This window comes from Lynx rufus, unplaced genomic scaffold (assembly GCF_022079265.1).
Source record: "Lynx rufus isolate CCGP_SWC_20201006 ecotype Redwood Valley unplaced genomic scaffold, mLynRuf1.p SCAF_4, whole genome shotgun sequence".
NCBI lineage: Eukaryota > Metazoa > Chordata > Mammalia > Carnivora > Felidae > Lynx > Lynx rufus.
In genome coordinates, this window is record NW_025814856.1 from 24,672,735 (window position 1) to 24,686,911 (window position 14,177).

At 45.4% G+C, this 14,177-nt stretch overlaps 1 protein-coding gene across 1 annotated transcript in view; it reads right to left on the minus strand.

Moving 5' to 3' along the window:
• The window catches only part of IL17RD (interleukin 17 receptor D), a 67,222-nt gene that overhangs the window by 22,131 nt on the left and 30,914 nt on the right, over positions 1-14,177 (minus strand). The window contains exon 2 of the mRNA XM_047096018.1: positions 4,334-4,391. Coding sequence (XP_046951974.1) covers positions 4,334-4,391 — 58 coding nt within the window. The remainder of the gene's footprint in view (positions 1-4,333; positions 4,392-14,177) is intronic.

The window sequence follows — 14,177 nt, forward strand, 5'->3', positions numbered from 1 at the left end:
ATTCCCAGGTTCATCTTCTCAAATTACACAGAGCCATCCGGAGGCAGCCAAAGCCATTCTGTTTAAAGACGTGTGCCTCAAAAGCCCAAATATGACAGTAAAGTGTGACTATTTGGGAAACTGTAAGATGCAGTCGTGGAATTTATTTATAGCACCACCACCACCCCACCACCCCCCCCCCCCACAACTTAACTTCTAGGACAGCATTAGGGGAGGATCATATACAGTCTGGAGTTGGACTATGTATCTGGCATTAACTTTTTTTTTTTACTGTTAAGACATCTTACCTAAATCAAGAATTATTTACATTACTTCCATCAGTTTCAGCATTAGAGAGTGATCTGAAGCAAAACCAATGGCTAAATACTGGGGCTTGTTTTTAGAAGAAACCTGGAGGCAAAGTGAGCAGGGAAAGGAAGTAATAGGGTAAGACTCATGGGGGAGGGGTGCACAGCAAGACAGTTAAAACAATCCAATTAGTACCTGCAAAAGGTACTAACTGACTTCCTGATGAGTGAAGCACCTCCAGTGTTAACTGGCGTCGCAAAGGGAAGACACCATGTGTTAATCCAAGACATCCACAATGCCCACCAAACCCAAAGAGTTCCACATTACTCAGCCAATGAAGACCCGATTCTCTGATTTTGCCTGAGGACATTACTTGCAGCCAGCTGTCAATGTGGCCACTACCACGTGAGCAACTGTGACACCTGGTATTGCTAAACACATCTTCAAAGTCTACAGAATCCTGAAAAGCTGCCAGAAGCTTCCAGCCAGACTCAGCTTGGGACTCCAGACAATGGCCGTGGGCTGTTCTGGCCACTGACGCAGGGGAGAACCATCGGCCCTCCTCGGCAATTTTTTCAAGGTTTTTATTTATTTGCGTTGAGAGAGAGCGGGCGCGAGCGAGTGAGCAGGGGAGGGGCAGAGACAGAGGAAGAGAGAGATTCCCAAGCAGGCTCCACACCATCAGCACAAAGCCCAATGCATGGTTCGAACTCACAAACTGTGAGATCATGACCTGAGCCCAAACCAAGAGTCAGATACTTAACAACTCCCAGGTACCCCAACTCACAGTTTTTATGCTGCTTCATCTCCATTTCTTTCTCAATGGTTAAACTTGAAAACTCTCTTTGGTATCTGCTGCAAAAGGTCCTCAGTTCCATCTAATGTCCAAAACTACTCATTACCCCTCCAAAGTCGGGGTGTTTTTCTTTGAGGTGAAGCAGTAAGGGGTTATTTTCTAGGCTCAGTGAGTCTGCTGCACTCCCAGTGCCCCTGCTGTGCACCGTAGCATACATTTCCCATTTTTATGACTAAAAACCTTCCCTCGATACTTGAAAATTATAAAAGAACGTAAGAAAACTATAGAAGTCATCCATACCCTCCCACCACGGAGATAACTACTATCAACTTCTAAAGGACATGCTTCCAAGCCTTTTAATGTGCATATAGCATAAGTCCTTTTAAAATTTCTTACTAAAATTCAAAACACATGCACCACAATGCACCCCCCCCCCCAACTCGGGTAACTCCCATCCCTCACAGAGCTTTGTGCCCTGCTTTCTTGCCTAACTGCACCCCCTTCCGGAAACTCCATCTGCTTAAAAAGCAGCCACCTCTACATTTCAATATTACTTCTTTTGAAAAGATGTTAATAATTAATAAAACCAAATTCTACTTCTAATGAAAATTGACTCTTGAAGCATACAACATATGTTCTCTGGGTGCAGAAGAGAATTTTAGAATAGAAAAAAATGTTTCTTTAAACATCTGGTTTAACACCCACATTGTACAAATGAGGAAACGTTTTGCAGTTAAGAGGCCAGCTGGGTGGCTTAGGATTCCGCTGCTGACCAGCCCTGGGTCTGGACAGAAAGCAGCCTGGCTCATGAAGGGCTCTTGCCATTCTAGCCTCAGCACAGAGATTACGACTATAGTAAATTTTGAATCAGAAGTGGTTAGCCTGAAAAAATCCCTGGCTGAAACAAGCTTCCCAATATTAAAAAACAAAAACAAAAACAAAAAACCATCAGACTTGTCAATTTCAAGCATTTTTCATTTTTCGAAACCTCTGACTTAAACAGCTGTTAGGAAAAGATGCACGAAAACAAGAGCAAATCATGGGGTTTTTTTTTTTCCTTTGTTCATTCCTAATGCCAAAATTAGCACTCTCCAGGTTTCTATAAATATAATTATGCAAATATAAAGTCAAAGAATTAAGAAAATGTATTACAACCTACTCAGGCATTACCACTCAGAGCCCAAAGAAGAAACGAGAAATGCAAAATGAAAGGAGGCGTAGAGACCTAGGAGATTCGGTTTTGACTTAATGGCAAGACATTACCTTTCTTTGTAACATCAAATGGCAAAAGAGCAGAAATATAAGATTTTGTAGTTTAACCCTTTTGGTGAAAACCTGATCATTGGCTCTCAGCTCTTTCAAACAGAATGAGTAACCAGTCAACTGAGCAAGAATAGAAACTTCCTTGTGGAAGAGAGAAAGAAATATCTTTTCAATGGAAAACAATGAATAAATTTTTTACACAAACCTGGATCCAATTATTAGCAACTCTAACATTTTGGATTCTGGTTACCAAAAAACTATGCCCAAATGACATTTTGCCAAAATGCAACCGAGCTTCAGATGTCTCAGGAGTCAATTCAAGTTGCAAATTAAATTCTAATTAAATGCTGAAGAGTAAGAAAGAAAGAAATGACTAAGAGACAGGCATCAGGCACGTGGGCCAAATGTTTAGTCCCATGAAGAAAACAATAGATACTTTTAAGTTTTACAGGTACAGATCCTCTTTCACAAAACCCCGTATTAAATTAGAGCTGCAAATACTTGTTTGCAGCTGACCGGAAAATTTTGAACTCTTGAATGTAATACAAGATCTGCCAGGACCAAGAGCATATATTAGAAATTAACTTTGTAGCTCAAAGAGAGATCTCTTACACATGTCTTTACTTAGCTGAATTAAGTGTCCTGGACTTGCAAATCTTTCATTAGCATTACAGCATTTAACCAGAACAGGCACCCACCACTAACTTGAAATGTCTGTTTCAAATGTAAGTCCTCATTGGTTAACTTAAAATACTCACGTCAGCAACTGCGGGCATAAATTTGACGCACATATTTGTATCTTAAAATTGTTAGATTGTATACATGACCTCAAAAATCTTGCTCTAGCAGTGATCATTTCAAAGGCCTCACTGTGACCTACACCCATTATTTACATGGATTCACAACCCTCTCCGAGAGATGAATCAAATGTCAGGAGTCACTTAAATAGGAGTCAAGCTCCCTCTTGTTAACGTTTTTACATATAAATTATGGCTCATAAGGCTAAAATGCTCACAATTCCATATAATTACCTTCTCAGGCATGCAAGCATTTGCTGAGGGGAGATTCTATATGCTTAATCAGAAAAAGCACCCCACCCTGCCCTTAGGAAACAATTCAGACAGATTAAGTCACACTTCCTTGAGAGAAAGGGCCAAAAAGATGCTGTATTCCAATTCTGGTTGGAATGACTTCTAATATTAACAGATATCAATTACTGAGTGCACATCGTAGGCCAGCCACTGAGTTAAGCAGTTAAAAGCATTACCTCATTTAACCCTCAAAATGATGCTGAGGAAGAACCTAATCTTTATTTTATATGATGTGAAAGCTGAGGCTTGAAGTCAAATCACCTGCCACAGCTCACAGCTGACAGGTAGGGAACCAGAGCTGGAATCCAGGCGAAGTCAGAGATGGCCAACTGGAGACCCTTGGGCAAATCTGGGGCAACGTTCACTTGGCCCACTCTATGTGTGTGAAAAATTTTAAATAGATGACAGTATTAAAAAATGGTTAGACAAAAAATGCAAATTTCTTACTCTTCTTCGAAATCACATCTGGCCACACTCAGGGAATTTCAAGGCCACCGTGAGCTGGAATGGAGAGAAGCCAGTGCCCCCTTCAGACCAGACAGTCCCTGCTACTCCCTAGCATCTTGCACTTGAGTAGCTTTGTCCCATGCTGGGCCCTACAGGCATCTGCCTTAGTTCTTAAGGACATGACTATGCCCTGAAGAAATCAGGGGAGGTCTCCCTCCATCCAAAATTTCTCCCAACACTATGGAGGGCACTTGACCTATCCAGGCTCCCAAATACTTGAGTGACTTAATGGAGACTCAGCCAGCTGCTTTAGTTCTATTGATAAACCTGAGCAGGTTCAGAAAATTCCTCAACCCTAGGACCTCAAGTGTCCTTGATTGAGCATGACTGTGTGAGCTTTAGATCACTGAATGGGCCCCATTCTTCGGCGGTGAAGCCAGTTACTTACTGTCATATCTGAAGGTGATGTTGTGCAGCCCACTGTTTCTGCTGGCCGGCCCCACTCCCTGTGGGAAAACAAGAGAACATGATGAGGAGAAAAGCCAATTTGCTTTTCCAGCACAGATCCCTTGGAGTCAAAATGTACACAAGATAACAAAGACCCAGGGTCATGCCAGTCGCTGAGCAGTATCTACCACTCTTCCCGCCCACTGACTGCCAACCTCCCTCCAGCCCAGGAGATTCCTACTGCCAGGCCGACAGCATCATGAGAATGTACTTCCCTAAGACAAGAGGAGCATGCTGTTCGTGTTTGGGGGTTAAATAATAATTCATTAACAGTAAAATTGGGAGAGAGATCATGAGCTGCCAGCTGGAGCCCTTCCAGTTGGATCTGCTTTGAGCAGTGATTGGTTATAAAATTCGCCTACCAGACACTCTCGTCCAAAAGCTCTATTAAGCCACGACAGATAGGCAATTCCTCAAGTCTAAGGAAACAGGTTTCTCATTCCAAGACTGGGAATGAGTGTGGGAATAAGCCATTACTTTTAATGAGAAAATTCTTCACTGTATCCATACCTATGCTTGGAATATATAGGGTGGGTCATAAAAGAAAAAGAAAAAAGACTTTAAAAGGGCTAACTCTAACTCTTGGTGATGTGGCCGTTAGCCATCTGCACTCTTAATAGCAGGGATAACAACTCCGCCAGACTCCCCACTTTAATTACAGCATCCACAGAGGGAGCACCGGATTCCTCCCGTTGCCCAGCCTTTTCCTAACCCACCACTTATCCATCATGGGAAAGAGCAGCTACAGACCTGCCGACTCTGGTTTAACTGTTTCTGTAATAATCTGCAAATGTGCCATTCAGCATTAATTGCAGAAGTCTCCAAAAACAGTTAATTCTGAAATGCTAAATGATGGGAAAATATTCTAACCACACAGCTAAAGTTTCCACTTAACAAAGGGGATGTTGGGGAAAACCATATGCTGGCAGCCCGGTATTTAATGGGCAATTGTCACACTGAGACACGATGTGCAGAATACTTCTGATGGAGCCCAGGGTCTCAGGCCACAACCCCATCATATCCATATGCTGTAGACATGTTCACGCTTTTTATCCTGAAGCCAGGCATGCCCACTGAAACCGTATCCTTGAGCTCAGATAAACATGGACCTTAGGAAAGCACAGCTGTGCAGAAAGGGACACACACACACACACACACACACACACACACACACACTTCTAATTCAAGTGAGAAATAAGCAGTAACAAAATCTAAATCAACATGGTACACTAGCCCATGATCTACAGAGGCTCCCTTTCTTCCTGATTCACCTTCCTCCTCCAGCTTTCCTGTTTCCATCCTCCTTTTCCCACATACACAAGATTCCAGAATTCCTCCCCTGAGCTAAAACACTTTGGAAAGGGTTGTTTTCTTATTAAAATCCTAAATGCCTCCGTAAATCCTTAGGGACAAGGCCTCTAATGTGCCACAAGAGTCTGCCCAACTTCCAGATGGTCAAGCCCAGACAGACACAACCAGGCAGGAGAAAATGCAATCTCTCCAAAACCCTTAGGAAATGCCCCAAACCACACCTTTCTCCCTTAAAAACCCCCGAGATATAAAATCACTTACCATTAATTACTATTATGAGCTAGACATCATGCTAGGTACAGTGGTGAGGAAAACAGCCACTGGTCCTGTCCTCAGGAGCACAGTAGTTCATTCCTTCAAAGGAGACTAGTTGGGTATGTGGATCACATGCAAGGTATATAGACAAATTTCAAACCACACCTTGACTCTCCAGGAACCCTCAGTGTGGCATACAAGGAGGGTGCAACTAGGTGAAGAGCCGGCCATAAATAAACATACAGCTTATGAAATGCCATAAGGTAGCACCTTTGCTACCATGCCATGAGGTAGCACCTCACAAAAGATGATTCAAGGGTGAGGACAGCACACACCAGAAGCTTGAAAGAAGGAAGGGTAACCGGACTACAAGGGAGAGGAAAAGGGAGCATCACAGAAGGCAAACATCTACAGGCCAAGGTAGGTATCTTAATCCTTCCATCCTCCTGCTGGTGACCAAGGGCAAACCTCTTCACTCCACCGGGTTGGAGTGTCCTCAACTATTTTCCTAAAAAGATAATTTGCATGACTCTCCCCTGGGACAGGAGTTTGAGGAGGACCACGTGAAGCCATGTAGAGGAAGCACTTTCCAAAAAGCAAATGCATTTCACTTAATAGCATGCTTTGAGGTCTGTAGAACTCTAGTGACCAGTGACTAGTCACCTTACTTGTAGGACTAGCAGCTTTTCACTTTGTTCTTGTTCTCCTCATATTTCCATCGCAGCATGTTTTTTTTTCTTTTTTTAAAGATTTTATTTTAAAGTAATCTCTACCTCCAATGTGGGGCTCCTACTTACAACCCTGACATCAAGAGTCACATGCTCTACTGACTGAACTGGCCAGGGGCTCCTGCTGCAGCATGTTTTTAACAGGTATGTACTGGGCACTTGCGATGAGCTTGCATTGTGGAAAGAAGCCCAATATCGTGAGATGTGTTATATCTTGCAGACAAGAACCTAAATCCTTCCAAATAAGGTCTGTGCTGTGTGCAGAGCTGTTCAGAAGAGGGCCCAGTGAGCGTGGCCTCAAAGGACAGTGAGGCTTGCATACAGCATCGATTCACTACCCACAGGGCATTCCACCTTGACCCCACCCCTGCAGGGCTGGGCACTTTTGGTCATCGACCAGAACTGGGTCCTAATCTCAGGGGCTTTGGCCACCAAAGTGATCTCCTAATGTGCAATTCTGCCCTCATTCCTCTGCTCCAAGCCCACCACTAGCTCCCTGTCCCTCCTAGAACTTTCCCGATGTGGCTCCTGCCTGTCTTCTCAGCCGCTCCCCTCCCCACCTGCCAAACTCCTCCAGGCACTGCATTACTGCTCAGCACAAGTTCAGGAGCACTTCTGTATCCCAGAATGCCCTTCGTACCAGCCAAGACCTGCTCCTCCCATGGGCTTCTGCCTTAGTCCGTCTAGCTCCATCACACGGTGTTCCTGACACACAGATGTGCCTGCATATTCACCCGATGAGAGTACAGTAACCCACCCTCACAACCTGACTGGCCTGGCACTTCTGTTAACGCACATGCAAAACGGTCATTCTAATCCCACACAAAAATCAGAGACCAAAAGACCCTGTGACTAAGCCTCATCCTTGAGTTCAGAGGCAATAGAGCACAGAGCTCAACTCCATCAGAAGTACCAGTTCCTGTGTGCACTGGGAGATCTGTCACTCTTGGCAGTCATCAGGGCATGGCTTCTGAGCACATGCCATTAGACAGATGCTCCATCAGGCTGTCCTCGCTTCGCACCCAAATGCTCCCGCTGCTCCAGAGCCCTGAGAAACCACAGGAGAAACGGTGTGCCCAGACTAGCCCACACAGCACTACTGTTTTCTTTATGCTTTGTGGTAGACAGAATACCAGCCCCCACAAAACAACAGGTCCCCAGGACCCATGCGGTTACTGCACACAGCAAAAAGGACTGTGAAGATGCAATTAAGTTTAAGGAACCTGAGATGGAGAAAGTATGTTGATGAGCCCAATGTTATCACACAGGTCCTTGTAAGTGGGATACAGGAAGATCAGAGAAGGAGATATGGCCACAGAAGCAGAAGGCAGCGAGGCAGACATTGATTTAAAGATGCTACACTACTGGTTTTGAAGATGGGGATAGAAGGGGCTCATAAGCCAAGGAACATAGGCACCTCTAGATGCTATAAAAGGCAGAAAAGGGTTCTCCCTAGAGCCTCCAGAAGGAGCCAGTCCTATCAACACCTTGATTTTCAACCCCACATAAGACTCATCTTGGAACTCTGACTCCAACAACTATAAGATAATGAACTCGTGCTGTTTTAAGTCACTAAATTGTGACAGTTTGTTACAGCAGTAATTGAAAGCAATACATACATATACTTTAGCTGCAATATGGATGAAACGGATCTCAGTGTCACACATGTGCTGCGTGTTGTCATTTTCCCCTTCCCACACCCAGGGCAGACTGATCGATCACTTGTCACAGCCCTCTATCCCACCCCGGCTGTAGGCAGACATGAAACACTGACCCATCAAGCTGTTGCTTCAGATTCTGCCATCCTGGATGCACGCTTTTGAGGGCTAGCCTGGGGCATATCTGGAGTGGAGAAGTGGTTAACAGGATGAGCTTTGGAGTTGTACAGATGTGTGTTCAAACCTCCCCCTTTCAGGCGGTAGGACCTTAGACAAGCTTCCAAACTTTCCTGAGCCTCGTTTTCGTGAGCTATTAAAGTGTTTGAATAAAACTTCTTGGAAAAGTTCGGTGTGGAACTGCATGAGAAGACATGTTATCAAGTATTCTGCACAGCACAGGACACATTGAAATAGTTATGTTACCATTCCTGGGAAGATTCCTGCCCTAATAAGCAAAGAGCTGTGCAGCGTGGGAGTACGTGAGGTAGACAGGGGAACGCTCACAGGAAGGGGCATCTCCAGATATGACCAGTCTTAGCATCCAAACCTGGGGGGTCTGGCAGATGGGTGGAAAGGTCAGGGCAAGGTGACAGAGGCACTAACCACCAGACTAAGGAATGGTCTTGGTGGGAACTGGGTAACCCAGTGACCCCCATCACTGGTAAGTGCTCAGGCTGGATCAGGTAGGAAGAGACTGGAGGCAAAGTGACCAGGGCGGCCCCCTACTCCCTCATCCTTCTCCAAGCTTGCACCACAGTCCGGCCCTGGCCCATAGCCAGCCCTTGATATATATTAGTTTTCTGCCTGAATGAATGAATACATGATGAAACTAGGGAATGCAGACCAAGAACCCAAGAGGACCTAGCCTTGCGTGACAGGGTGAGTTATGGGCTTAGAATCAGGACTCGCACTAAGAGAACATGGTGAGCAACTTACAAAGCTGGTGAATGGTTTTGCAAGCTGTTTTTCAGTAAACAATCCAAAGCTTTTAGCTACTATACCTGGTTTGATATTTAATGAGCTTACAATTAAGAATACTTGTTTGTGGCCTGTAACTTAAAAACTATAAAATGCCAATGCTGTGGCCTTAGGGTGTCACATTCTTAGTTAATTAACCACCCTCATTTGCTGCTCTTGGGGGCAGCTTTTAATTTGTTCCAATGCTAGGGGAGAAGCCAGCCCCAGGTGCCTGGGGCTCTGCTATGAACACTCTATGGTGAGCAGGGACGGAAGCAGCAAATGGGAACATAATGGAGAAAACATCTTTTACTCAGGAAAGGGGGAGGGGAGGATAACCCATAAGTGCTCTAAAGGAATAAAATCCAAAACCCACACTATGCTCCACCCATATGGCAAAGAAGCAAAGGCCTGGACACAAAGACAGCCACAGGGAGGGATCCCACACAGAGCAGCTAGCGCGCCCCATGAGGGGCCATCCGAAGGCCCATTTCCTGAGGGGCCCTTGGGGATTCTAAGTCCATTGAAGACACCAACTTCCCAGAGCAACATTTCCAATCCAGCTCCAAAATAGCTTAACTGCCATTTTGGAAAGACGCATTTTGAAAAGGACTGTGTTAATTATAGTAGCCCCTTTCCAGTGGAAGGCATGGCCAAACTACAAGGCCTAAACAAGACTGCTTTCTAATCAGTTAAGGGCCTCTCAGAAAGCTAGCAATGTTTTAGTGACCCGAGTTTGGATGAACATTTAAATAAGAGCATCCATCATAAGGAACTGAGAGAATGGGGTTTTTTGGTTTTTTTTTTTTTGTTTTTTTAAAGATAACTGAACAACTACTAAAAAAACCAAGGCCAGCTTATACTTTCTATTTTCCCTTTTCCTCCACCTTGGGTTTCCAGCGTGTCAAGGAGATTTAAAAGATAGCAGACAATTCTGTGAGGCTTCAAATGCACTACAGGACTGACATTTTTGCCTGTGACCAGTGGACGTGGTAAAGGCAAGAGGCAGAACATGGGGTCAATTTACTCTGCACAAGTTCGGTTCAGATGGTTTCATAGATGAATTCAGATCCCACTTAACTTCAGTTCAAACCTTTAACTAAAAAAAGGCCGGGGGGGGGGGGGGGGGGAGAAAAGTCAGAAAAAAGGAGAGAAGCCCCAGGTGATGTAAGCTGAGGAGAATGCCGGCAAACCCAAAACACAAGGAAAATAAATCACAAAGCCAGCCTGGGTCTGGATCTATTCAAGATATTCTTCTCCACATTCCCGAGAGCTGTTCTCTCCCACTTTCCAACTAGATGCAACCAACTTCAGAAACGAAGGGTGCCAGCTGTCTGATTTGGGGAGGTAAGGCTTTGGATGTCTAGTGGGGAACACACAAGCTCTGGGGGAGTGCCCGTGTGTTCCCACCAGCAATTACCACGTCGGCCCAAAAAGACCCAGAGATCTTAAGCTAATTAGAGAGATTTGCTCGAGGAGGTAGGAAATCACTACTCCAAAGCATCGCCTGTGTACCAGACCAAAGCCGTAATCATGATTCATCTCTGACATGTTGCTAATCAGCACACACATGTTCCTAATTTCACGCTCCCCAAAGGAAAGCTGAAGGGACAATTGTTTCTGAGCTCGAACATGGAGCCAACCTATGCCAAGTTACAATATGTTTTGCTTATCAAACTGAGAGCTCTCGTTTCCAACTAAGCTGCCTTTCACTATTTTACCCCTCCTCCACACCCCCACCCTCACCTCACACCCAAGGAAATCCATTCACTAAAGATAAAGATGTGTTAAGGAATTCATAGGAGTTGTCTCTCAGATAGTAACTTTTTTTTTTAAATTGAAATAGAATTGACATACAATATATGTTTAAGGTATACAATGTATTGACTTCATATATTTAGTTATTGCAATAGCAACTTTTCTAACTGGACATTACCTAAATGGAATTTAGTATGTTTTTAAATGTCTTTCCCTGCTCCAGATTTTGATTTTCTTATTGCTTTGCCACTGGAATATACACATGCAGTTAATGCCCAGAGATATCAACACACACACACACACACACACACACACACACACACACACTCTCTCTCTCTCTCTCTCTCTCTCTGACTTTTCTCCTGTGTTTAGAAACAAAACAAAACAAAGCTCTCCAGTCTCCTTGGTTTTCACAAAGCAAAAGCCCAAATACTTTTTTCCAATTAGTCTGTTAAGGATCTGGGCTGTGTGTTCTCCCGTGGCTGATACTCACAAATAGACAGGATTGTTCCATTTCTCCAGTTCTCAAAACGTTAAAAGCAAGCTATAAAACATGCCTCCGGATAGCGAGCCAGACCCTCTCCCTTGGCTGCACACAGCACTCCCATCCACTCAAATGAGAACGGCATGTTAAAGAACTGGCATCTGTAAGGTAACTATCAGCCCATCTGCAGTTTAAAATGCACACACAGACAACTTCGCAGACACAGATTAACTGGTGTTCTGTAAACACTGGGTACGAAGAGGAAGCAAGCAACCAGCCACCCAAACACCCACCTAGCAAACCAGCTACCGGCTTGCTCTCACTTAGCTGTTAAAGGTAGTTACAAAGACTTCACTCCAGAAGCTCAAGAAAGTATCTCCCTGCAAGGGCAAAACAGTGATTAGACAATAGAGGAAAACTTCAAGCTATACACATGCCTGTTATGCCTAAGCTCAGAGGAAATGTTCGGATCAAAACAAAACTACTAATAAAAAGCCTTAGGACCACACAGAGAGCGTGCACTGAATTGTACCGCTTCAAATACTGTTTCCGAGGCCCCGGGACAGAGTCTCCAAATACTGTATCACATCTGGAATTCTGCTTTTACAGCACAAATGCCTGCAGAAATAGGGGATTGTGACGTTGCCATGGGGACCAAGCCTCCTCCAGTCAGGCAGGTCCCCAGTGTGTCCCACACATGTGCTTCCTTCAAGGTGGATTTCACATATTTGGAAATTATGGAAGACCGCCCTTTTAGGTTTTAGTGCAAATCGAACATCACAGGCTACACTAGAAAGCAAGGGACCTTCTGTCAGCCTATTATTTCTGTCCACATGGTGGTCTCAGAGAGAAAAACCTCCTTAAAATAACAGTGGGAAGCAGCAAGTCAACATTAGACCCTTTTTCAAAAGTTATTTGTGGCTTTTCCCCCTTCCTCCAGGAGGGAGGCAGGCTTCAAGCACCCCTTTTAAGCTCTCTTGTTCTCTGGCTGCAAAAATCCAAGTGAGTCCGCCTATGTGCACAGCTGCCTCCCATTGCTGGTCTACGGGAGGGATCCCAGGCTCAGGCTCTGTCACTTGCCATCACAAGAAGTGAGCCACTAATGCCTTCCCAGTAGGGCTACTGGCCAAGGTAGGGGGTCTTCATTTTTAATTGTTGTTAAAGCAAAAAGGTTTCTAGAACCCATAGGAGAATCCTGTGAAAAACATTCCTTACCCAACTTCCCCCCAAAACATTCTTACACAATTTGGGGGCATACCCAAAACTCCCAGAGGCCACCGAGGGCTTCACAGAACCCAGGTCAAAAGCCATATATAGACACAAAGAATCTGGAGCCCCCACTTAGAAATACCTTACGAGGTACGTCTGGGCTTCTCCACCTCTCTGGGAGGCAGCCTGTCCAACCAACCCCCCCCAGGTATGGATTCATACATACAGGTAAGCAACCCTCATTGGGTGCTGGCAGGTGCCCACGACCACTCCTCAACCTGCCATTCATCCTACCTCCCTAGGACTCCAGCTGGCTTAAAACAATGGTCAAGACCCTCATCTCTCTTTCCCCTGGGAGCATTCTCCCATCAGTTCTAACTAGAATGTCTCAAGCCAAAGCAACAGTGACTCCTCTAATACGTATCTGCTTCTCCGCAAGGTCTGGCCTTTCCCAGATTTCCTGGGGGGAAGGGAGGGAATCAGCCAGCCCAGAGGTGAAGCAGCAATCACCAAGTCCCATGGGCAGATAGAGGGGGCTCAGGGGGAACTTGTTCTCAGCCCTGCCCCAGCTCAGTGTGACCTCCAGATTGAACCATTTCCATCTAGTCTCTTAGATATCACATCCCAAAATGTCCCCCTGAGATGCAGCCAAAGTTCGTGAATGTGTGTGTCTGTATGTGTGCATACCCAGCCACACAGAAGAAGGAGAAAAAAAAAAAAAAAGCACCAGGAAGTCAGCAGCTCGGCTCCAGGTGTTAACACTTAGCGCATCCTGCCCAGCCCCCTCCAGCTTGAGGCCGGCCGCCTGGGAGCCGGACACAGCAATTAGGCCCTTCCCGGGCTGGGCGCCTTTGTCCCCTCACTAACATCATTAGTGTCTGACTTCCTGTGCACAACAGGGCCTCCCGGGGGGCAATCGCCGGCTGACCGGGGCAGGGCATTAGACTTCCTTTGTCAAAGACCCTCAAATGTTAACAAGCATGTGAACAAGCTTCTCCTCCCCCACAACACCCCCCCCACCTCCAACACTCCTCCAGCCCACCAAACACTCAATTCTCTGAGGCCTTGGTTCTCCCCGACTTGTGGGAATCTGAGTTACTTGAGAGCAATACCAAGTCTCTGGGTTGAGTGAGCATAGCTTCCTTTTCTGCAGAAGAGGTCGACAAATGTGATTTCCTACAGCAGGTCCCCTACAAACATGCTACTTGCATTTACCCAGCGCCTGCCGGATACCAGGTCTGTATCACTTGTCTGACATTAACTGGGGAAAAAATGAACAAAGGTGAAGGTGCTCGGACAACATGAGTCCCAGGCTGTGTAACACCCAGCCCAGCATCTCTGTAGGCACAGGTGTCCCATTCATGTGTGCTCATGGGTTCAAGTGCAAGATGGTCTCAAGATGCAAGGATGTGCCGAAGGTTTGCG